General features: G+C 36.4%; 1 protein-coding gene across 1 annotated transcript in view; it reads left to right on the plus strand.

The window, feature by feature from the left end:
• The window catches only part of ITGA4 (integrin subunit alpha 4), a 33,984-nt gene that overhangs the window by 1,240 nt on the left and 6,751 nt on the right, over nt 1–25,993 (plus strand). The window contains exons 3-22 of the mRNA XM_021531305.2: nt 4,990–5,096; nt 5,187–5,316; nt 6,594–6,661; nt 7,313–7,442; nt 10,753–10,838; nt 11,163–11,222; nt 11,316–11,453; nt 12,083–12,194; nt 13,807–13,901; nt 14,212–14,302; nt 15,591–15,636; nt 16,001–16,155; nt 17,513–17,667; nt 19,467–19,616; nt 21,033–21,109; nt 23,355–23,505; nt 24,218–24,316; nt 24,745–24,824; nt 25,160–25,246; nt 25,830–25,920. Of these exons, the coding sequence (XP_021386980.2) occupies nt 4,990–5,096; nt 5,187–5,316; nt 6,594–6,661; nt 7,313–7,442; nt 10,753–10,838; nt 11,163–11,222; nt 11,316–11,453; nt 12,083–12,194; nt 13,807–13,901; nt 14,212–14,302; nt 15,591–15,636; nt 16,001–16,155; nt 17,513–17,667; nt 19,467–19,616; nt 21,033–21,109; nt 23,355–23,505; nt 24,218–24,316; nt 24,745–24,824; nt 25,160–25,246; nt 25,830–25,920 (2,108 nt within the window). The remainder of the gene's footprint in view (nt 1–4,989; nt 5,097–5,186; nt 5,317–6,593; nt 6,662–7,312; nt 7,443–10,752; nt 10,839–11,162; nt 11,223–11,315; nt 11,454–12,082; nt 12,195–13,806; nt 13,902–14,211; nt 14,303–15,590; nt 15,637–16,000; nt 16,156–17,512; nt 17,668–19,466; nt 19,617–21,032; nt 21,110–23,354; nt 23,506–24,217; nt 24,317–24,744; nt 24,825–25,159; nt 25,247–25,829; nt 25,921–25,993) is intronic.

Consider the following 25,993-nt stretch of genomic DNA (forward strand, 5'->3'; position numbering starts at 1 on the left):
CTATCAAAATATTTGAAAGCAGTAGCACACCATGAACTGGTGGCTGTCAGGGTGGAGCTCAGCGTTCTGTAACCAAAAAAATACTAAACCAATTATTTTTCTACATGTCTGTGCATAATACTTAGAACTGACAGGTTCTAGCCTTTCTTTTTTTTTTTTTTTTTGGCTACAAATCAATATAAGAGTTTCATTTTGTAACTGGTCTACAAAACCTAGGGTACTTCAGTGGTGTTTTTTATGTAGTCCTATAAGAAATAGACAAGCAGTTGTTGCTAGAAAGAATGGAAATTAAATTTATACCAGGCCAAGTAGTTTTTCGGAGTTTTGTTGATTAATTTCATTCCGGTACTATAGCCGTTTAAAAGTTAAACATAACAAAGAGATTTTTTTTTTTCTGACTGCCTGTTTATTATGAGGAGGCTTGCAAAAAGTCTAAGAGGTCAACTAAAATGGTGAAGTAACATATGCTAAAAGTCAATAAAAATAGTCCTTTACTGTGTGGGGGAAATAAAGGAAGGGTTGAAAGTTTCAGGTTCTTTGAAACCTACAAACATCTGCAGTGGCTCTCAGTTTGCTCATTTAGCCAATGGAGAAACAAAATCTCTAAAGAAATAATATGATGGGATTTTCTTCAATAGTGTAAGGGATTCTAATTGAAATGAGGCAACAGGTATATGAAAAAGTTTATGTGGTTCCAAAGGCTTAGCTTAACATGGCCTCTATTCCCAGAATTAAAGGCTGCAGGTTGCACAACATACTTTTTAAAACAACAGTTATACCACATGATATTTTTGCAAACTAGGTTTCCATTACTGCTAGATGACATCTTTGCATCACTAAGGTTTGCCTGTAGTATTTCTGAAGTTAAATAGAAGCTGAAAAGAAGTGCTGTATTGTAATACAGGTCATTGAGGTCAATGAAGAAGCCAAAGGCAGCTGTAGTCCATGGGATGTGAATGAAGTGGTATAGTATCTGAGGTCAGAGAAATATGCAGGGGAACTTGGAATTACAAAGCTGAACTTAATTAACTCTCATCTAACTCATTCAAGTTTGGGTTCTGATCTCATAGAATAGGGAATTTCCTTAGAAAAATGTGTGGCAATATATTGCACTGCTGAACAGGCACAATGAGAAATAAGTGTTGCTATCTTGCTCTTAAATAGTTGAACTCGCATTTTGTTCTGGTAAAAACATCTTTGAGGTGGTAACTTTCTAATTATAAGTCATGAAAAAGTATAGGTGATAACAGGCAATAGATGTGGCTTTCCAAATGTGGGGGCACTGTAAAAAATGGGTGTGAATTACTTAGAGATACAAATATGTTAAAATACTTTGTCGCTCCTTTTCACTAAAGTAGCCTTGAAACTGGCATAACTAATTAATGAAGGATTCATGAACAATTAGGAAGCCTCTGATCACACAAAACTGCTGTTGTCTTTTTATGTGTCACAAGTTCCTATCTGCTTCTTCAGTAGTAAAAGAGCTGCTGGGAGCAGTCTTATGCTGCAGTCATCACAGCATCTGGGATAACTCATCCAGACATACTTTAAAGAATGTTATTGTTCTTCAAGATGTTGCAGCCCCTGGGCCGGTTTAAGAACTGAAAAAAGTAATGAGATATGCTAGCAAGTCTCTGTTTTCCTAGCCCCTCATTGGCACTTTTAAATCTCTCTCTGATAGATGAACAGAAGAGTTTTCAGTCTCTTTTTGAGTACTAGTACTTCTGTTTAAGGTGTCAAGTGTTCTAGACTGCAGATTAATTTGTATTTGGAGTATTTTTAAATAATGGCTTATGTTAGATGCAGAGGCTTGTAATCAAACTTCAGGCACAAGTACAAAATACAGTGCTTCAGGTCGAAGCACTAAGTGTCCATCTTCTCGTCTTGAGTGTCAAATCCTTGCTCGCATCAGTTAGGGGTACTCACAGATTAATGCAGAGGAATTTACACAAAGTTCCTTATGTTTTGACCTATTGAATTTTGGACATATAAAATATTACAGAAATTCTTCAATAGCACTGCTGTCTGATTTGAAACGGTGATTGACTGGTTAAAGTATATAGGAAATAATTTGTGCAATTTGCCATCAAGTCTAAAGAAAATATTAGTTTTAGTCACAAATGAATGCAGTAAATTCAGTGTGTACTGTTTTACATAAGGCCAGAAAACTGCCTGCTGTTTCAGTCTTGCTCCCTTCCTTTAAGTCTCTGCTACAATTAACCTGTGAACAAATTGCCCTCTAGCTCCCCCAGCTGAATCGTTACAATGGAAAAGTGAACAGTTAATGGTTTTCCCCAAAGACAGAGCTGTGTCTGTTCAACTTTGATTTCAGTAACTTTGAGTTTTGGTAGTGTGGCTTTTTAATGTTGCTTGCACTGCTCATACATTGCAAGTGACCTCTTTCAAATAGCCATACTATTTATTCCAAGGAACATGGGATCTTCTGGACCTAGGTCTGTTACACAAGGATGGAAACAGGTATCATTTAAAATGTTTGAGGTTGAAGTCATTTGAAATATGTCTGATATTTGAAGTCATTTTCATGTCTGTGAAAACAGAAAATACTTCCTGGGTGAGTAAAAATAGACTTTGAGGCCCTGACACCTAGGAGCAGGAGATGTCAGAAAGCTTATTGCCTTTGCAGCAGACTTCATCATTTTCATCAGTTAGCAATAGGACCAGAGGAGTTATGGGAGGATAAAATGGGTGATGAGAGGCTGTTGGGCATGGAAAACACTGGAGCAAGTTATATACAACTGGTTTCTCAGATGACATTTCAAACATCTGTATTGTGATCCTTGAGGCCAAACCCAGAAGTGGCTTTATAAGTTATGACTATATTTTCTGTGGTTGCATTGTTTCTGTGGATCTGTTCAGAGGGGATTATAGCAGAAGTGTATCTTCCAGCTGTGTAATGTACACAGGCATGGGCAATTACTTATTTCTCAGTGACTTTGTGATAAGCACGTGCTCCTTTTCCCTGAGGCAACCAAGCTGCCGTGTCCTCTTGAGCTTATGCAGTGCTGCTCTGTTGCTTGTGTATAATACTGCATTTTCTCATTTGATAAAGCTTTTATAATGTCATACCCTGATCAGGGACTCATCAGTGTGTCTGGATGTCAAGTTCTTGCTTCTCTCTCCCACAAAAGTGTGTACTTTCAAGGTGGTTGAATACTTGCCAGTCAGAAAAAGAGAGGAAACATAAGGCAGCATGTCAGCAGAGGGCCAGAATAATCCTGAATCAGTATATACTGGAGCAAAGGAAAAGGGGAATGCAGTCCAATGAGTGTTGAGGAATGGTGGTGCTTTTTCTTGTTACAAACCTCTGAAAGAGGCACAGGAAGGAAACACTGAGACAGGCTGAACTTACTCATCTCTCACATCATCATTGTCTGGTTTTATTTGATTTACTGATAAAAACTCTCAGTCTCTTGGGGTCTAAATTTTTTGCCCTGGTCTTCTCTACTTCTTCCATTTCCTGCAAATCCACATACAAGCAAGTCCCAGGTAAGTCATTGTTAGAAGAGGATGGAATGCATTGCTAGAAGGGATTTACCAGAAGTGCCTTGTGCAATTTAAAGGAGGACTAATTCTTACTTATTGGAGTGAATTGGAGTTTTCTTTTCTGGGGAGATTTCAATCAGATTAATATGCTCTATAATTCATGTAAACCATGGAAATGTCTCCCTTAGGAAGTGAGAAGTTTTCCATTACATTACTCCAAAATTCAGTTCTGAAACTAAATTCCACACTTGTTTCTGAAAAGCAGTATATATTCAGTACACGGACGTTCACTTCTCTTATATTGGCTGATAGGAAAATCTATGTATTCATTTAAACTCTCTAATGCACTGGACAGTAATAAATGCCAGTTCTGTTCTCAGCACAGGTGTTTTGTTTGGTGGGTTAATTTTTGCAGGCTTTTTGGTGGGGCGAGGGGTGAGAAGGTGTGGGGTGTGATTTATGGGGCTTTTTTCCATGCAAAAAATACCCCATCAGCATTAGTTTGTACTGTCATCCTCTTCTGGGTAACTAAACTGACCCTTAAACCTCAAACATTTTGTGCTCACCTGTAGCTGTATTCAATCTGAGAAAGTTTTTAAAATTATGCAAAAGAGTTTGTTCAAATGACCTAGTGTGTTTCCTTATTTTATAAGAAGTTTTTTTCATAAACTATCATGCTGATGCATAGAAAATAGTGATTCAACAATTTGATTAATGCTTATTCATACAAACATCTTAAAAATTAAAAACTTCCTTTATATAACTTAGAATAAATGTGTAGCTTCTCCTTACTGTGGGGATCTCTACTACTTTCTAGAAGAAAGAAAATGTTTGCTATCTTGGCAATACTGTAGCCTTTTGGGCTGTGGGACAGTTAGAAGACATTTCAGTGTGTTTTCTCAAAGTTTTAAGAAAGAACTCTATTAAGAACTACCACTAAGATCTGTTAGTGAATAATTGCAACAATGAAAGAAGCATGCAGGACACGCATAGGTAATGATCTGCCATCTCCAGTAGTGGTGGCAGTTACACAACCTTCATTTGATTGCTATTTGCAGTAGAGATTGTTTTAAGTTCTGCTACCAATAGACACATAGTTGGAGAGATGTTTACTTTGGGCTAGACTTTTGGTGGCACTCACAGGTATTAGTTGTGTTTCTTACATTTAGGCTGAAGAGCACTTACAGGGACAGCCCTTCCCCAGAATTGAGTATAATGTCACTTCCTATCTGAGTAATGATGGAGAAGTCCATCCTCACTGCTGGCCTGTCGTGTTCAGAACCAGTATATTCCCTTTAGCTACCCACAATCTTCTTTGCACAAGAAGAAAGTAAAAAAGCCTACATGACCTGTGTGAGACAGAGGTCAGATCCACCACACCCAAATTGCTGAATTGTCCCCGCAGAGTTCTTGGGTGCTCCTCTTACCCACCATGATGTTCTTCACCTTGTCCCTCTGTTCAGAGCACTGGTCTTTGTCTCCTAGGCCATCCCAGTGGCGAGCGCTGTGGGAAGACGTGTTTGGAGGAGCGGGATAATCAGTGGCTGGGTGTCAGCTTGTCGAGGCAACCAAAGGAGGGCGGATCTATCATTGTATGTATTAACCACTGGGCCTGTGTGTCAGACTGCAGCCAGCTTTCTTAGACTTCCGTGTCAAATGCTGTGTTTGTTTTATATCCACAGGCTTGTGGACATAGATGGAAAAATGTGTTTTACGTCAAAAATGAGCACAAACTGCCACATGGTATTTGTTTTGCCATCCCTCCTGATTTTCGAACTGAGCTGAGCAGAAGAATATGCCCATGCTATATAGGTAAGCAAAAGGCTTGAGTCCTTTTGTAGGGAAGGGTGAGCTACACAATTGAATGGTGCAGAGTTTATGAAAAGCTTGTGATGTGTTCTGAGTAGGTGTTCTGCAGCCAAAGGTTTGGAGGGTGAGTGCTGATGATATGAGCCCAGTTTGTGATGCAAAGATGTTTATCACTTCAAAGAAAACCTGCTTTCAAAAGGCAAGAAATATAATTGTAACAGGGCATCAGAGTAGTTTTTTCCCTAACTGCATTGCTGAAGGATATGTGCTCCTCAAAACCAGGCCAGTAGAGGACATCTTTCCTTCCTTTATTCTTGTCATTGCTCTAGAGAGTCTCACAGCAGAGCAGCAGAAATACCTGCAAGTGATTGTTGCCATCTGCTCCTTAGCCTTTGATACAAAGGTTGACAGTGCATGGCCTTGTCCTTGCCTTCTGCCAAGGCTGCTGCTGTAGCATGAGACCTTCAGGGGTTCTTCCTCAGAGAACTTCAGGAGCACAGTAAGAGTCAAGACTTGAATCTATCAATTTATTCCATTCGTGCTTTCCCATTCTTATCTACCACCCACCCAGGAAAATGATCTCATGTCCCTGTGCCTTGCCAATGCAAGGATCAGCTGACAATCTTATCTTTCTGGGCAGACAGAATAATGCTATCAAATGTCCCACTACTGGCTTTGGAGACTGTTACAAGGGGTGGTGAAATCATGTTTTTTATCTTTGGAGACTTTAAGTGTACAAATCTATGTATGGAATGAAGGGAACCCTGATGGCAGGCAGTCAGCAAAGAATTGCAGGAAAACACAGCTGGGACTGTGTTGGATTGCTAGGATGAAAGCAGTATATCTAAGACTGCCACAACACAAACCCTTCATGGCACCAGTGGAGCACAGGGCAAGTTCAGTCAAGATACATAAGCCTGTCAGAGTATGCCCAAAGGATGGAGTGGAAGAGTATCCACATGTGGTGTTCAAGCTATTTGGCTGTTTTGTTTGTAGAACCATTTTGAAAGTATAGCTTTTAAAGTCAGAATATTTCAAAGGCAGGCGTGATCAAGTGATACATAGTGTTTTGAGTTTGTTACAACACTGTATTGCACCTAAAGACTACATAGTGGAAACCAGTGTTTTTAGTTTTCTTACAGAACTGAAAACCAACTTTCTGGGGGATGTGCTGTTTTGTTTTTTTTCCTAAGTTGTCTCAGCTTCTGTTGAAAGCCTGGTGACAAAATGCTGGAACTATGTGCTTCTCATTCTTTTTAATATTTATTGCCCATTCCCAGATCATGCACGAAAGTTTGGAGAAAGCCATGGGTCATGCCAAGCTGGAATGTCTAGTTTTTACATTAAGGTGTGTATTAAAAATACCAAGTGTCTCTGTTTATATACTTACTTTTATGTATAATATCTAAAAGTGGATATGCAAATGCAAACATCAATGCTGTATTTTATTGTAGGTGGGAAAAATAACTCTTTAATTTATTTTTAATTGAATCTTGCTAGGACTTGCATGATAATTCCCAAGTAAGACTTTAATTTTTATTCCCAAGAATACTTTTACACCTTACTAAATCCAAATTTATTTTTCATCTGGAAAAAGGCCATGGCTGTAGCAGAGGGTGAAATTTTATTATTCTCTTCAATCTATTTGATGTAACATTTATATTGCTTACCGTCTTGCTTTACAGAGTAATATTCTATATTATTTAATCTCCATTCCACCCTTAAAATGTAATTTCCAAAAAACTCTTTTGAGAAGAGAATATCTTGATTCCTGCTGTAGTTTTTTGTGACAGTTTAAAGCTTTTAATAATGGTATTTTTATGAAGTCTGGAGAATATTTTCTGTCATTTAGTATTAAACCCCAGTGCTGAGCCAGATGCATTTCCAGTAGCATTTCATAGAATTCACAGGAGATCTAAAGACCATTTTACTTACTTTGCTTATTTTCGTGAATATTTCAATGTGAATAACATGGCTGTGTTTTTTTACTTTCTTTTAGGATTTAATTGTAATGGGAGCCCCTGGATCATTCTATTGGACTGGTTCTGTTTTTGTATACAATACAACTGCAAATACAATCCACTATTACACAGATTCAAAAAACGAAGTGAAATATGGCAGTTATCTAGGTACTTAAAACATTTAACACTTTACTAAAATATAAGCTAAATAGCTGGTCTTGGGGGGAGTGCACAGTGTTTTTCATTGTTTTCACTATTAACCTCAGAAGCAACAGTTCTAAAGATGTGTTCTGATTTTGTTAAATATTATATAGTGATAAGGCTTCCCCTCTGTTCTTTTTATGAGGAAACTTCTCGAACAGTGAATTTCTATTCTTATCATCTCACCACTGACTTTTAACCATTTCTTGATTTAGAAGGGTATGGATCCTTCTGATTAGTAATGGTTTTCATTTCAGTCAAGTTTGAAATGCTGCCAAGAATTTCTTTTTTCATGGAAGGACAGTGGTTTCACATATAACAGGAATATGAAAAGATTTTTACATGAAAGCTGCAAGCAAGCAATTCTTAATTGTATTGTCAATAAGGGGACGTATGCTGTGACCTTTAGAAACAAACTTTCCTCCGATGGTTATCTTTTTTCTTCTTTATTCCAAACATATCTTAGTCTGGGTATCTGACTGAGAAGGCAAACATCATGTCTGTAACCAAAGCCGTGAAGTTCTACTCATGTACCCATAGCCAAGTAACTAGCTGAATTTAGTGCTACAGTTTGGAAAGGTTTATGCTAAAAAAACAACAGCAGCTTCAATGTTCTCACTACACTGAGAACAGCTCATCTGTCCTTCCTGGACTCCTAAGCAAGAATATTTTTGCTTGTGACCATTGGTTTTGGCATTTTCCCTTTCAAAGCTCCGGTTCACGTGGATAAACATTTCCTGTTTCTGATTCCACTCCTCTGACAATAGGAAGCTGTCACATTATGAAATAGCTATTGTGAAACACAGTGAACTAAAACTTCAGAATTCAGTTCTGCAAAGGCCACAGCGACTCTGTGGGAAAGTCAAGCAGAAGAGAGACTGTCTGGTAAAAGGGGATCAGACACCCAGATCCCTAGGGTCAGCCAGTAGAACTTCTAACCTTTCACAGGACAAAATAAGAGCTTCAAAGAAAGCAAAGCTCTAGCTTTCCTATAGTAATCAGCAGAAAAAAATACTGTACCTGTCTAGACAAAAAAAGTTAATTCCAGATTTCTGATTCTACGAGTATAAGAATGAGAATTTCTGTAATAAATGAGTCAAATTATTGACAGCCAGAAATCAGGTCCAGGCAAATGGATAAAAACCATCCAGAACCTGAAATCAGCTGGAGTTTGTTTCACTCTAGTGATCTGGTGCATGTTGGCTCAGCAGAGCCATGTGTCTTCTGAACTTGCCCTTCTACAGGAAAGTGAAGAAGGGCACCATTAACTCATCTGTATGTCTTTACAGTAGCAGCTGTGATAAACCAGGAATTTTGCAATTTCATGCTACTTTAACCTCTGCTCCTTTCCCTCATAATGTGGTTGAAACCCCATAGTATGGTTGAACGGATTTAAAGGTATCTTCCTTCCCTCCCTCAGCATCTGTCCCATCTTTGTAATTATTGAAGACAAAAATCTGTTCCTTGTTAATTCTACTACCAAATTATTTTTTTGAGACATCTGAGCTTGTTGCTCCCTTAAGTAATGAATAAAATTATCCCTACCAAGTGGTGGAAGTGTATTGTGACCAGAGTGTAATTCAAGCATGTGAATACTTACTCTGTTCCTCTACTATCTACTTACTCTGCTCTTGCACTGGTAGGGAGCAAGACATTGGTATCTTTATTTATGTCTTTCATTAAACTGTTAAAGAATAATAATGAAGAAACTAGAGACTATAGGAAGTGCAGTAGTATTGTAGCATTTTCCATAAGTTGGAAGAAACAAAGGTGTTCATATACCAGACAACTGAAAGAAAGAAAGAAATTGGATGTTTGTAATACATAATAGTAGGTAATATTTTCTTGACTACTTCAGAGTCTCTTGGAGAGTAGTAGCTGGCTTCTATAAAAGGAATTTTAAAAGTTATTCAGTCTTTCAAATCAGCTGGCCCTGATGAAAAAGTAACCGTAGTCACTTTAACTGCCTTAAACAAATCATAAAGTAGAAGACAGTTTCTTTTAGAAATCTGAGAAGGGCAAGTAACATTTCAGAAAACTGAAAAACTGTAGTGATGATAAAAAGGAGAAAACAATGAAGTTGGAAATAAAATTTCATTTCTCTATGCCTTTAAATTCAAAGCGTCAGTTTTGTGATTTCCCCTTCCCCTGCCAAATATTTTAATACCATTAGAGAAAAATTAGGTTTTTATGTGATTACTGTAATTTTTGTGTATGCTTGACTTTTTTTAGAAGTCCTTAAGAATTAGCAGTGTTTTTACTTTAGTAAAAAAAAATAACTAGAAAGTAAGTGTCAGAGGAGGTAAATTGAGGTGCATCCTTAATCTTTTGTTGAGTAAATAAAAACTAGGTGTTGACCTTCAAATGATAAATTACTCTGTTACCTCTTTTAGCTTGAAATAGGAAAAGAAAAAGGTGACTTAGTGAGAACTTGAATTCTAGGCAGTTACCTTCACAGATGAAAGATTCAAAGTTTGTTCTCATCTGTCCAAGATGATTTTTCTTTTTTCTCTCTGTGCTGTGAACTTCGGCAGTCATTCAGCAAATGCAAGAGTAGTGGAATAAGTTCTCTGTCTTCCCTGTTTCAACTGAGCTGTAATGTATTCTGGAAAGAGTAAGGATGACTTGTGTAGCTACAAGTTAAGGTGTTAGCCTTTGTTTTGCAGTTCTGTGTCTGGATGTCTGCACCAAAATGTGGTCCTGTTTGTGATCTCTCTCCACGTACAGAAATGCTTTGTGATGTAGATTTATTTACAAAAGCTGATGTAATGTTTTCTTATTGCATAATGAGGCTTTGCAATTTGTTCCCGACATTTTCATGCGTGTGTCCATGGTGCTCTGCGTGTGTATGTGCACATAGAAGTAGCACTACATTTAATTTTTCTTTAATCCAGTTATAATAGTCAAAGAGTAACAGTTGAATCAATTATTTCCACATTCCGGTACTTGGATAATTTTCCTTTGTATTAATAGTAGGGACTTACTGAACAATTGCAGAATATGCATTAATGGAAGGTGTTTGCAATTTATGTTGTCTTTTGAAATATGGCATATAATTGAGTTCTTGAGAAGAAATGAGTGTTTCTGACACTTTTTCCTGCTTGATGGAACTTACTGTCTGGAGTAAGTTTCTATTGTTTTCACTGCTAACTTGCATGAGGTCTGAATGTCAGACTCATGATAATTTATGGTGTTGACTGTTTTTATAAGGTGTGCTCCCATTCTTTCTTTGTTACATAGCATTTCCAGTATTGAGTAGTGCGTTTCTGATTTGCAGGATATTCTGTTGGAGCTGGACATTTTCTATCACCATCCAGTACAGAAGTAATTGGAGGGGCTCCCCAGCAGGAGCAGACTGGTAAAGTAAGGAATTGTCTATAATATTGGCTTAAAGACTATAACCTCACAAAAACACATGATCTTCCAATTTAGATTAATATATTAAAGACAAGTATCAGATATGACTTCTCAGGGGGGGAAAAGCTGAATAAGGAATTAGGGTAGGCACTCGGGATAACATTGATGTGCGGTATGATGTCCAAGGAAGATGCAGGTAGGTGCAGGAGATAGCTGTACTTTGTGATGTTGTGCGTTGTTTTGCTGATTCTTTAGCACATGCTGTAGAGAAAGCACTGGGAAGTGTTTCAGATTACAGTTTGCTGAATTCCATTTGTATTTTCCTTTTAGGCATATATTTTTAGCAATGGGGAGCAACTAAATATTCTATTTGAACTAAGAGGTAAAAAGGTAAATCTATCATATTACTTTTCTGCACCTTATAACTCCTAGCGCTTCTTCATCAAACTTCAAAAATAATGATGATTTCTTGTCTGCACACAGCTTGGTTCTTACTTTGGAGCTGCAGTTTGTGCTGTGGACCTGAATTCAGATGGCTTCTCGGACTTACTAGTTGGTGCTCCAATGCAAAGTACCATCAGAGAAGAGGGAAGAGTTTATGTCTATATTAATTCAGGTTCTGTAAGTATTTTCTCTTAAAAACACACGGTAACACAGCCGTTCTGGTTTAATGGGCTAGGAGGAATAGTTTTCCTCTCTTCTTACCCCATATTTCCAGATATGGAAAAAGCAGCAGTAGAGCTGTGATGACTGCCCCAGCAGGAGTGCACAGCACACCCCCAAAGGCTGCAGTGTTGGCTGTAGCACAGTTACTCCCACCAGGGTTGGAACTGCAGAGAGACAGGGTTCCTCTCCGAGGAGCTGTAGGTGGTGACAGCTTGCCACTGCAGCCACTTTCCAAACTCTTCTCCACTCCTGCTTCCTATTGAACTGCCATCTGAAGAGCAACTTACCAAACCCTTCAGAAGCAAACAAGGAATGAAAAATTTGCATGCAGTTACTGGTACCAGTTAGGAAAGAGACTGGTACTCCTCAGTTTTGCAAACGACATGACTGGGCAGATCATGCATTAGAATAGGCTTCTTTTTATTCTTTCTAAGGTTCAGAAGTGAAAGTGTCATCACTTTACTATTCTTACACTAAATACCTGCTTCTACAAGGAGTTTGGTAGGGTTATATATTGGTATCTAAGGCACTTTGAACATTTTGAGTAGTATTCCATTAATGTGCCATTGACTGTTTTCCTTCAGGAAGCAAAGATGGTAGAGCTGAACATAGAGCTCAGCGGGAGTGACTCATATGCAGCAAGGTTTGGAGAGTCCATAGCCAATCTAGGAGACATAGATAATGATGGCTTTGAAGGTAAGAATACAAAGAAAACCTGTTGGGTTTAATTCTCTCTGATCAGTGGAATGTCATGACAAACAGAATGATTATGGAAGTCTGAGAAATCTTTTGGTTTTGGACTTGACTTTTCTTCTCTGACTTGAAATACAGCTGCTTCACAGTCATTGACAGTCATTGCCATTTAACACCAAGGGACTAGCTTCTGTCTAATGAAGAGCATGAACATAGTGATAGTATAATCTGTAACTTTTGGTGCTGGACCTCAAATGGAATCATTAATCCTGTGTTAAATATCTAAGATGAAGGTTGGGGAACAATTTGACAATTATGTAACAATCATAAAAAAATTGAGTCAAAATTTGCTTCTTTGTCACTAGTAAATACTAAATACATGGGGATTTTGAAAACAATCTTCATGTTGAGAGACTGCTGTGGTAATGTTGAAATAAAAAGTGGATGTAATATGGAGGGTGGCAATAGGAAAAAATGTAAGAAAAAGGCTGGAAGCAAAATATAAAGAGAAATTGGGTAATACAAAGCATTTTCTGTATTAATTAAAAAACAGAGCAGAGCCAACTTCTTCAATGATGTAGACCATCAGTATCAGCCCTGTAAAGATAATGGTGTGTGTGTTGGTGTAGAATCTGACCTCAAGAATGTGTGTGTAATTTTAACAGGCACAACTTGACTGCCCCATTTCATCTCACCGGTAGAGAGATGAGCTTTATTGTGGCTTAGTCACCACAATATGGATTCAGTCAATGTGAATTCAATCAAAGAATTGCTCTGTAAAACCAAACAGTCAAAGGCTTTGTGTTTCTTGTGATTTTGGTTCAGTGCAGCATAAAGTATTTCTGATTTGCAGATAATTCAGTTTTTGCTTATTTGTAAATGGAAGTTCCCAGTTATTAATAGGGACTTTCAAGATGGTGTAAATAATCTCCCCATCCCTCCCTTCACTGTTTGGTTAACAACCTCTGGCTATTTGAACCATGGGAGTTTTTTGTAAGGGCTGTTGAGGGTGCACTGGTGAGTAGGTACATTAATTCAGTTTGTTATGAGTTGCCACACCCCTCTGGGATTAGGTCATCTAGACATGAAACATATCCCTTTGTACCAACCAGCTACTTTCATTTCCTTGTTAAATGCCTTTCCAAGCATATTATTAACTGTTATGGACATTTCACAGAAAAATAAATGGTTCATTTTGGGCACTGTAACAAGAGTACTTGTGTTTCAGTGACTTAATCCATGTGGAAAGAGCAGGAAAATCATGACTGTTTGAGAAATACAAGGCTTGTTTTTTCCTCATTTTTTAAAGACAATTTTGCCTTCTTTCATGATAACCTTTTAACCTCTTAAGAGTTGAAATTAGCATTGCTAGAAATAAACTTTGTCTTTATCAAAATGGCAATATTTGATTGTTGCTTTTCACACAGTAATTAAGGTAGAATCACTGAGCTGGTCTGTACTGTTTCTGTTTGCTTTATATCTGTGTTCAACATTGCCTTTGAATTAAGGCAAGTAAATCTGGTCTGGCATTGCAAGCACCAAGATTTGCATTTCTTCAACTGTTCAGTGGTCATATTTCCTAGTCAATGATCATGGCCAAATTGTTTTTCCACAGATGTGGCAATTGGGGCTCCACAAGAAGAAGATCAAAAAGGGGCTATTTATATATACAATGGCAGGAAAGATGGAATAACACCATCATTTTCACAGGTATGTTTTTTCAATGCAAAATATCCAATCCAGAAAAACCCCAAGTTTAAATCTGAGAGGGTTTTCCCTTTATTTAACGGTCTGACCATCTGAATTACATGAAAAGACTTCAGAAAATTTTTATGTGGTCTGTGATTTCCAGTCATAATATAACCTATAAGAGAGAAAAAAATTGTTTTGGGAGCTTTAAAATGGTTTATGGGATTTTAGTTCAGCAGCAGGATTGTTCTGCTAGCATTTTTCAATGGAAATTGTAACTCGGAGATGAGCTTTGCAAGAATAATTTTCTCTTTTACATTTTTCTCCTCAGAGAATACAAGGACAAGAAGTCAGTAATTCTCTAAGCATGTTTGGACAATCCATATCAAGTGGCATTGATGTAGATGACAATGGCTATCAAGGTAAATTAACTTTGTTTATTTTTAATTTTTAAAAGAACAAAAATTCATAGGGAACAACCCTACTGTGTTGCTTGATACTTTTAACAGAAGCAGAATCTGTTACTGAGATGACATGTCACGTCTCGTATTTTGGGAAGAAAAAAGAAGAGGTAACACTGAGGCCAGGCAGTCAGTTTTCACGGTCATCTAACTATTATTTAAGGACTGAGAACAATGTAATAGTGAGATCATAGTGCACAAGGGGAAGAGAAATGTGATTTATATCTTTAAAGCAGATGTCTCATCTACAAATGTCACAATGAGCTGCTTTGGGCACTGGAAGCATGTTTGTTGTCCAGACTAGTGTGCTAACCTAAATATATTGCTGGCCTTCCCAGAGTCTGCATTTCGACACGAGTCATGGGCTCCTTGACTCTCAATCTGATTGAACAATACTTTAACCTCACTTAGGGCTCATGGCTTTGAGCTAAGACCATTGTGGAATTCTTGTGGCCATGACAAAGCAGTGCTAACTTGGTGCCAAGAATATAGTAATTGCTTTATACATACCATCCAAACATTTTGACATTTTGCAGATAAGTCTTAGGTCAAGTATGTCTGTCCTGCTCTTGAGGATGTAAAAGCATAAAGTTGCCATGTTGTGTGTTCTGGCTCTGTCCACAGAAATGCTATCCAAGTTAATTTGTAATGCTGGCCTAAAAGGCAGGTTGCAAGTAGTCTGCTCACAGGTCAGCTGTTGGTTACTAATCTGGCAGTCACATCCTCATCTGACAATTCACTTTTGCTGCCTCATTGGAGAGGTATATCTATTGTCTGTATTCCCTTCTTGCATGAATAGGTTTCAGTTTGTTTGGAATAAAAGAAATATTTCTCTATTTCTCTCTATGTATAATTTCATACATATAATAGACATAAGCAAATCAATTATCTATATAAAAACTAGTATGTATGTGCATGTATAGCAATGTTGAATATCTGGATGAAGAAAAAGGCAAATATCTCCTACTTAGCTGAGTTGTCCTTCAGTATCAACCACTTAAATACGGAATAGAAATCAAATCATCACATTACCAATATCTGGAAGTCCAGCAAATTAGCTTGCAGCATTTATGGACAGTGCACAAGTGTTTGAGGAACTGTCTTTGAATCCTCGTATATCCCTTCTATTAAATAAAAGACAAATGGTGTCTTAATAGTCACCAGAAGGTGAATATGCTATAAAATGCTTGTACCTAGGAAGTAATTCCTGTTGACAAATTATGCTTATTGATACATTCTTTTTGTGCAGATGTAGCAGTTGGTGCATTTTTCTCTGATTCTGCTGTGGTGCTCAGGTAAGATTGCCATGTTTCAGTACTTCTGAAGACTATACAATTTAACTCTATTTTTTAGTGGAATTTATTAAGTCTCAGCAGTTTAATTTAACCTCATTATATTCTTGATATCTTCAACTTCAATCTAGAAGGCTCTACAAATTAAACATTTAAGTAAACATGTTGAAAAAACGAAAATATAGTTTTGTAACTTTTTGACGTAAAAAAGTATGTGCGTACAACTATTTGAAACTATCTGAAAAATGCAGATAACTTTAAAATTATAATTCTAAAATATAAAAATAGATTGTCAGGGATGGTTAGTTTTTGCAGATTCTGTAAGCTTTATCTGAACATTATTCGTGTTACTCTTTTCTATTCTTAGAACAAAACCAGTGATAATTGTTGAAGCTTCTTTAAAACATTCTAATTCAATAAATCGAACTAATTTGGACTGCATGGAAAATGAGCAGCCTGCCACCTGTATGAATTTGAAGTTATGCTTTACCTATAGGGGACGAGAGGTACCTGGTTATATTGGTAAGCTACTGGAAAAATAATCCACTATACGTATTCATTTCAAATGCACCTACTTACAGAATAATGCTTCTGGTATTTAATATACCATTAATCTGACTTCAGTATAAAATGAAAAGCTGCAAACATGGATACCTTTTTTATATCATTATTACCCTCTAACATCAAGCCATTACACTTCTGTTCAATTTGGAATAACAGCACATCCCTGCTAAAACTCCTGGAGTTACTTGGAGAGACAGAAGCATTAAAAGGGTGATATTTAGATGTCCTCTAACAGCAATCTTCTCAGGCATGGACCAAACCAGATGGGACTGCTGGAGGATGCTGCCTTCCACTTAGCAATAGAGAAAAAACATTCCTTCACAAACTAGCTCAAGCAGCTGCTCTTACCATTGTGGGGCATTTTGTGAAAGAGAGGGAGTCCCACCAAAATTACTGAAAAATAAATCTTGTACTGTATTTTATATAATGCATATTTTGCTTTTGGCAAAAAACTGGTATTGCTAGAAGTGGTATTTATCTATTCATGGTGAATTAATTTAATATCACTTATTGTCTAAATTTGACTGTATTGCCTGAGTGCTTTTAGCCTATTTGTCATGTGCTATTTGTAAACTATAAACAGCCCTGCAAGTACATGGTATATAAAATCAAATTGCTCAACTCTTCAGTGTGAGAACAGACAATAACCTTTGGGAGTGTATTACAGAGAACACATGCAGTGATGAACTGTGAAGTTGTATGTCTTTTGATCTTTATCAGATCTTTTGAAACTCATATTCATTTTGAAAGTTGAGCAATCAGACTGGGTCACCCTTGCTGGATTTGTACATAAGACTTCTTAATTTAAAAAAAGTACTAGTAGAAATTGCAGATAAACTAACCCTTGGCAAAATTTTAGAAATAATAGATCTGTTATGCTCTGAAACTTGCTCACAATTTGTTATCATAGCAATTCATGCTTACTTACATAGAAAAAACTGTGAAGTTAAACAATATTTGTCAGTGTTAATTGACTTAAGTGTTTGTTGTAAGTTACTGTCAGCCCTCTAACTAACTGAAGTGGGTTTTCTATAAATGGATTTTTGGTAGAAAATATAAATACAACATGATAAACTATCCCTGATATAAATGCATGTATCAGGGAACAGCCATGAAGCAATCAATTTTCAGGGTACTGGAAGTTTTTCTTAGTATGGATTTATGTCAGAGTTTTTAAGCAGAGCATTTTAAAATGGATGTTGCAGAATATACTTATGGAAGTGACTCAGAAATTGTAATTTCTACCATAAATTCATTAAGATTGCAACACTTAAATATTTTATAACCTTTATTTTCCCTGGGTTTTATTTTGTAGTGCTGCTTTATAATCTGAGTGTTGATGTGAACAGAAAAGAGGATACACAAGCAAGATTTTATTTTTCCTCCAATGGAACATATGATACAATCTCAGGAAAAGTAAAGATTTACAGCAATATTACTGCCTGCAAAGATCATTCAGCATTTATGAGGGTAATGTAGTTAGTTTTCAGTATGTATTGTTTTGTAAATCATTTGTTCTCCTTTGAAAAGCAGACTGCTACAAAAGAACCTATTCTATTTACAATTGCATCACATAATTTTAGAAGCTTGTCCTCCAAACCAAACATTTTGGAAAAACTGGAAAGTCCTAAACCACAACAAACAATAAAAATCAGTGGACACAAAGGAACCACATTTTATTAAACTCACAAAAAATAGACTTCTCTCCTGTTAGAGCTTATCTAGGAGGGAAGAGAGATAATATTTAGATGTAAGGGGCAATAAGGTCAATAAAATAATGGACTAGTTTGCCTAGTGTTTTCTTTGAAATCCTCAAGGTAGCAATTCTGTGACCTTTTGAAATAAACATCCATCAAGGTGACTGTGCAGTTGATCTTGCACAAAGGCTGGAAAATAAATTTTATTTTCTACAGCTACAAAAAAATCCTGCAGGGAAATATTCTTCAAAGTATTTTTCTTCTTCCTTGGTTTCCCTTACTTTTTGTTTGTGACATGATTAGAAGCCAGTTCTTCATCATAAAAGCTTCAGGGCTGAAAGGAAAGCTTATGTTACCTACTGGAAAATTTCCCAGATGCATCTCAACTGATAGTTGCACCTAAGTGAATGTTGCTTGCAGGAGCAATGGCAAATTGCCACTTACTTTCTAATAATTTTGTAAACTAAGAGAGATGTGATTGACAGCTGACCTTGTACAGATTGCTGTACCAGCATTAGCAGATATTTGTGTAGGAGGAAGGAATTGATTTGCCTCATCACTTCCTATAATCCATCGTTAGGGTTTTTTTTTCCTCCACAGAATTCAATTTTCTTTTCAATTCTTAATTAATAGTGTTATAAGCATCTCCTTCCACCCACTGAGGTTTTTGTACTTGTATGAAGTTCCTGAAGTTAAGTAAGTGTGAATGTCTGTCAAGTACACTCCTTGCAAGAGACAATATAAATTTTATGTATTTTGAGTAAAGGCTAATTAATAGCTAATTAGTATAATGGAAGTTATATAAAGCAGATGCAGAGAAGACCTTGTGGAAAATTATTACAAATTAGATAATATGTGATTTGGCCAACACAAGCTTGCAAATAAGAATTAAAATAGTGGCCATGTGGAAGGACAATCAGTGTCAGTCTACCCCCTACACTTAGGGAGTAATTTAATCAGGTTTGTTACTGTTGATGCTTCAAGCTGTTTAGTTTTCACAAGAAGGTAGTTTGGGCTATGATCTGAACATTCCTACACAGGCAAGGCTTCATGTACAAAATAGTCATTTATTGAGTAGTTCAATCTTTTTAATGCAGAATGGGAAATAAAGGGACAGAAAAATAAAATGCAGTCACTACTTGATTTAGTTGTACTGTGGGAGAACTCCTTTTGATTTCATATGTAAATACCCATTGGGTTTGTCTGGCCTCATTCCACTGGTTAACTTTCTTCATTTTAGCCAACGTTGTCTATTTTCCTACTTGGGCAGTGCAGCCTTTCGTAGGTGTGTGAGGCAGGATTATTGACAGAAGTAAGCTCACTATTCAGTGAGATTTCTCCTCATGGAAGAATCATCCATTCTGAAATGGCTGGTGCTGTCATTGAGCATCTGTTATGCCTTTATGCATTTCTGATTGCCTCCTTTAGCAACAAAGATGTCTGGAATTAGTTTACATTAAGTTTTAGTGAGTTTACTGTTTTAGTGAGTTCTGGGCAACCTTGTAACGTTAAAACATAAGCATACATGTTTTGTCTTATATGATTAACTCATTAGGTTTCCAATTTTCATAGAAAGATGTAAGGGATATCTTGACTCCTGTCCATGTTGAAGCGAGTTATCAGCTGGGGCATCATATCCTACAGAAAAGAAATGTTCAAGAATTTCCACCTCTTCAGCCTGTTCTTCAACGCAGGAAAGAAAAAGATGTTATAAAAAGCAAGGTTAGTGTGTCAGTTCTCTTTTTTCCCAATGCAGTGAGTAAATATTCATGTTTTAATCTCCAGATAAAAAGCTTCACTGAGTCACAGCTTGTGAAAGAATGCATTTTCCAGACCTACACCTAAGGATTGTGTCTTGATATGAATTAATAAACCATAATGCTAAAAAAAGCCTGATTTTTTGCTAAATTTTTTTTACAGAACTTGTATACAATCTGTATTATGATATAAAAATTAAAAAGGTATGTGCAGAGAACTTGCCAGCATAAATAGTACTATATATCTTAGAACCCATATATGAAATTCACTCTTTGAAATATCCATTCAACTACACTATGAAAATATATGAGTCACTTTCCAATATAAAATTGTACTTTAAAATTATTTCTGTTTTAAATACATAAAATCATGATGGTACTAATCTTGAAGTGTTGATATTGCTGAAATATTAGTTCTGTAAAGGCACTGCAGGTTTCCAAATACAAAGTCTGTGAGGGGAAAGAAAGAGTATATTCTTTATCCTTTAGTAACTATGAAATTTACCTTTCTTCCAAAAAAATCTGAACTTATTAAGAGACTTTGACTTGAGTGAAAGTCAGAATGTGCTGAATTTTTAACTTTTCACAATGATAAGCTTCCCAAAAAAGTGGTCAGAGCACCAAGCCTGAGTTCCAGAAGTATTTGGACAATGATCTCAGGCACAGGCTGTGACTCTTGGGGATGTCCTGTGCAGGGCCAGGAGCTGGACTCAGTGATCCTGATGGGTCCCTTCCAACTCAACTTTCTCTGGTTTGTGTAGCTGAGGTACAGTTGGCCATCAGAACTCCTGAGATATGTAAAAGCTTATTTTAAATGGCATGCTTTGATTTCTCATTTTCATTCCAAATTTTGTTTCAGAAACCTCAGAGTTCTAGAGAAAGAAAGAAAGAGGGTGATGTTGAATACAGTGACATAAATGTGCCCTGTAACTCACTGATAACCAAGGCTCAGACACCTGCAAATCATGATGTCTCTGCTCTCATCAAACCTTTCTAACAGTAGGATAAGTAAGGGCTGTGTAATTAAACTCTTGCAAAAATTAATGTGCTGTATTACAGGAGAGACTGCACAGACATCAGTTCTGGATCTTCTAAAACGTTCTGCACTCCTGATGTACTGCTGTAAAAATTGTCTGAACATACACCCACAGGTTTCACTGTGACAGACTGAGTCTGGAAAGCCTCACTGTTATCCTGGATGTGCAGAATGTGTTTGGAAAAGGAAAAATCATAGCCTGATAGAATTGTATGCTAGCAGTAAGAGCTATTGGACACTTCCTGGTGCTTAGTTACTAGGTGGTGGGTTACTTTCTCTGGAAATACTGTTATTCACTATTGGAAGCATAAGACACTGAAGTGCCTTTTTATTTGGCTTTTACAGTTTATTTTTGCAAGATTTTGCTCCCAAGAAAATTGTTCAGCTGACTTGAGAGTTTCTGGAAAAGTTGTTTTTCCAAAGTAAGTAGAATGTAGCTTTCATTTTTTTTGGACAAGATTTAATATGATTTTATTTAAATTATTCCTTAATCTTTTGTATATAAATAACAGTAATTTGCAAATTCTCAGGACTCCCTGAAAAAAAATAAGTAAGGCTGTGCTTAATTGAAGACTATTTATAAATCATAAATCTTCAGGAAATGTAACAGAAATCTATATGATTGGAGAACTGTTATTGCATAATTAGAAGATTTTACAGCTCATAAAATACATCTTAACAGAAACATAAATTTGTGTTCTACGCTTCATATATAACTGGGATAAGATAACACTTCACAATGCATACTCAATATGCAGACATCATAACTAAAATTCTAAAATTGACAAGCTATTGTTTTTCCCTGCTGCTCTTTATGGATATAATGTACTTTCACTGTATGAAGTCTCAATCAGGAGTATAAAATTAAAGATATAATACTCTTAAATAGAAGAGCCACTTCACTGTTTTAAGTTGTATTTTATCAACACAACCTTTTTCTTTATTGACTGTTCTGCTTCAAAGTAAGAAATACAGGTGAGCAAAAAGAGGACACGTACCTGTTGTGAATCTCAGCTATTTAGGTATTTTACATGTAACTTGGATTTTCTTGTATCATTCATCACTTTTAAAGTTGATTCTTCTTAAATCAAAATACTAGGTTGAACAACCTAAAATGTCATCAAAAGATGCTGACAGACATGTAATGCAGATTAATCACACCTGTGTGATCCTGAGCAAAAACTTTGTCATCTTCATAGATTTCAGAGTAAGATGAGTATCTTTCTGCCCACTTTGACTTGTGGCCTGTAGCATTAGTCTTAAGCCCTTTCATTTTCTTAGGCTGGATGGTTATTTTAGTTAAAGACTCAAAAACTTTTCAGAAAGAATGGTTGTGCAGCATTTTTATTTGTGACATTAGAAATGCAGTTTTGTAAGCACTTCCAAGCTCTAAGAAAGAAAAACAGATTACAGCATACATGACATTTACACTGCAAATCTGCTACTGGTGCCTAATGTCATAGGCAGTAGCAGATTTGCAGTGTAAATAAATAGTCTAAATATCTTGATAAAGTGTGAAGTATCACCTTAAATTACCCTGTGCCCCTAAAATCTCGATTAAAAACTAGATAGCTGTGAGGTGATAATTTATTTTGTCTTGACAGAATGCATTCATTATCCTTGAAGAAGAAACACCTTTGGTTTTAAAAGAATGAAATCAAATAGGGATGTAATGCTTTATTTACTGAGTAACAAGTCTTCATGTATACACTATCATGTTTTGTTTAAATTGCTTAGATTTTAGCCTGCTCTGTTAGTTTCTAGTCTGCATCATGCATTTTTTAATGAAGAATGAAATACGATTACCAGGGAAAAGCTGTAGTTCAGCTCTGTTGTAGTCCCAGATGTGCACCTGGTGCTTTTGTGTGCTTGTGTGTTAAGCTGGGAGGCATCTTTGTGACAGCATATTGTTAATGAGCTTAGCTTTAACGTGGGTAAGAGGAGTGAGTGGTGGCTATATAAGTGCTAAAACAACGTTCCAATTTAACCTAAACTTGACAAGCTACCAAAATGTTAACATTGTGTTTTTCTTTAATTTGCTTTTGTCTTGGAACCTATCTGCTTATGCAGTGCTTTTGCCTTCTGTTGCTTTTATAAGTGCCAGCTTCTTTCCCAAAGGTGTTCAGTGACTAATGCTTTGGTTTCAAGCCAGAATATCTGATAAATGTCTATTTCTAGGCACCCTTTCTACGAGTCTTAATTAAACTTTAATGTCAAGCTGAAGTTTACTTTTAGCCCCTGACAGGGTGTCTGTACTTGTAACATGATTATAGAACATTACATAGATCATAAGAGAAGTGTGTTCACTATGCCCCTCTCCAATCCCACATCTGTGGTGCAGAGTGAATGTTGAAGTAATGTCTGAAAGTACTGTAGCAGTGATACATTGCTGTTCTGGCCTGTGAAGGAAAGGACTGGTGCTTGTAAAGGCAGAAGCACAGCTGGACTGATGACAATTTCCTTGCTCTCTCACTAACCACATCAGTCTTTAAGGGGTGACCATCAATAACTGGTCTCATGCCTTAGTTACAGAACTGAGGAAAACCTTCCCTTACACCTCCAGCTGAGCTTTGTCAGAACCAACTGAAACTACCACAAAGGGCAGCTTTGCCTACAGGCTGTTTCTAAAATTACTTTCAATTTATATTATGATCATTAATTTTATAGGCCTCATGATAAGAAAACGTACCTTGGTGTTGGAAGTATGAAGACTTTATTGTTGAACATTTCTCTGCTTAATGTTGGAGATGATGCATATGAAACTCTCCTCCATGTTCAGATCCCTAAAGGTCTTTATTACATTCGAGTTTTAGAATTGGTAAGGAAAAGAAAATCTCAAACAGTAATCCTTTGATATTTTTCTTTTTCAGCCTGGTGTTTTTCAAATTATGTTTATGAATTGTTAAATTTCTTTAGAGACTGAACCTATGCCCCTTAATCAAAAGCTGCCAAAACATCAATTTTTAAATTCTTAGACTTCTAAATCTAAAGTTCTTAGCTACCTAAATCAAGTGCAATTTAATCAATACAGATGACTTATATATTTTTGGTAACAACTAAAATAAATGATAAAAAAAAATATTTGCAGGATGTTGCAGCTTTTGTTTTTGGCTGATGATCATGTTTTTAGTGATCACAAAGATCTCATTGAATCTTTTTCCCAAATATACAAGCTCATAAAAATATTGTAATTGTGCTCAATTTCTGCTTTTTAAAATTACTGTTCTCCATGTAGAATCCCCCAGATGCACCTTTGTGAGTTGGCTTTTAGCATAGTGGGTTTGGATCCTGGTGCATGTGCCTTAGGTTCAGTAAAAGCAAGAAGCAGATGAAGTAACTGATACAATAATCAATATAATCTGTTATTTAAAGTGATCATGGGCGTACTGGATATTGGCAGCAGTGAAATAACAAACACCTGGTTCAGGAAAATATAAAGCATCCATTTTTAGTGTGTGCATTTTATTTGAAATGTCTGAAAAAAAACACCTTTTTTATTTTAATCATTAGTAACTTGTCCTTTATTTTAGGAAGAAAAACAGATACATTGTGCAGTATTAGATAAAGAAATTAATGCAGTGACACTTGAGTGCAGTGTTGGCTATTTATATGTGGATCACAACTCAAAGGTAAGCTGTAAATGAAGTGCCTAGCTTTAGAAACACCTTAAATATGTTATGAGGATTTTCATAGTTGGGAAAAAAAATCTCTGGGTCTCTTCTTCATTCCCAACTAATTTACCATGTAAGATAATCTGTATGTCTCCTACTACTTTTAAATGAATTGCTTAAACACTCCCTGGAATAATTCATTAAGGAACTTTGTATTGTGCATTGACTGATTGTGCTTGGCTTCTAGACAAGTGAGCTGACTAATGCCATGGACATATGTGTTAGGTCAATAGAAAGGGACTAGAAGATACAAAAAGCAAGTATTTCTTTAGTTCTGAATTTTTTAGGGCAAGGAAATTCTAAATGAGCTTAATAAAATATTTGCATTGAAACTGTGTCAAGATACACTATCAATTAATATAAGGAAAATTTTATTTGTTCTACAGCTGGATTATAGTTTCCTCTTGGATGCAAGCTCACTAACCAGAGCAGAAGAGGACCTCAACATCATCATTAATGCTACCTGGTAAAGGCTAATAAAAATTGCTTAATGAAAAATAGTACTAGCTTTGGAAAACAGATAGCTGGAAAGGCTTAGCAAAGCAGGATTGCAAGGAAGTAAATTGGCTGCAAATCAAATAGAGGAAGAAAAACTATCAAAAATATGTAATAGATATTTAAATAATAACTAGGTTTTTGCATGTAAAAAATGTGGGGGGCATTAATGCCTGGCATGTTCTTACCAATTAAATATTTTTATTTTAATAAGCTGAAAGGTCTGCTTAGTATTTTTTACAGAAATAGTATATAACTTATGATGGTGCCTTCAATACAGATTTTTCTCTCTTTGCATTTTTGTAGTAAAAATGAAGATGGGAGCATGTTGCTGGATAACACGCTGACATTACCTATACCTCTAAAATATGAGATTGAGTTAAATACTCATGGGTGAGTCACCTGTTGGTATTACCTGCACATCCACAGAACTGTTGTCTTGTTACTATTCTAAATTCACAAAGTTTTTAAGCAGAAGTGTGACGTAGCTAAAAAAATCCTGGGACTGAGTGAGCACAGCTGTCCTGGGCTCTTAGACACTTGTAAGAGTTTTTTCCCACTACTGTGAGAGGAGACCATTGGTATCTCTGGTGCTTCAGCCTTGTCTCTGAACAGACCAACATGTTTTAAAAAGTGGAATATTTTTTACAAAAATATGTGTTTAATAAGAGCATAGCAGATCCTCAGATTCCTTGCTTAACATGAGTCATGCTCTGGGTTTGTTGTGGGGCCTTCATGGAGCATAGCTTTGGGTGCATATTTATGACTTTTTCCTGATCTGCCTTTTTCAAAGGAAAGAGTACAAATGTAGAAGGTTTCCATTCCAAAGGCAGATGATTTCTATGTTCCTAGATTTACTTAAAAGCAAACTTGGATGTTTTCTTACAACCAGTCTTACTGGAGGTAATGTGAAGCAGAAACTTATGTTAATGATATATAGGAATTCTGTTTATTAACAATTTCTAAACCATTGTAGGTTTGTGTCACCAACTTCATTTGTTTATGGAGCAGAAGAGAGAGATTCACCAGTGACATGTATGAAGGAAAATATCAACTTCACTTTCCATGTAAGAGTTTTCCTTTGTAAACCCTGTCACCCTTGTTTTGAAGGTTAATGTTTAGTGCATCTAATGACAGTCT

This window comes from Lonchura striata, chromosome 8 (genome assembly GCF_046129695.1).
Source record: "Lonchura striata isolate bLonStr1 chromosome 8, bLonStr1.mat, whole genome shotgun sequence".
Classification (NCBI taxonomy): domain Eukaryota; kingdom Metazoa; phylum Chordata; class Aves; order Passeriformes; family Estrildidae; genus Lonchura; species Lonchura striata.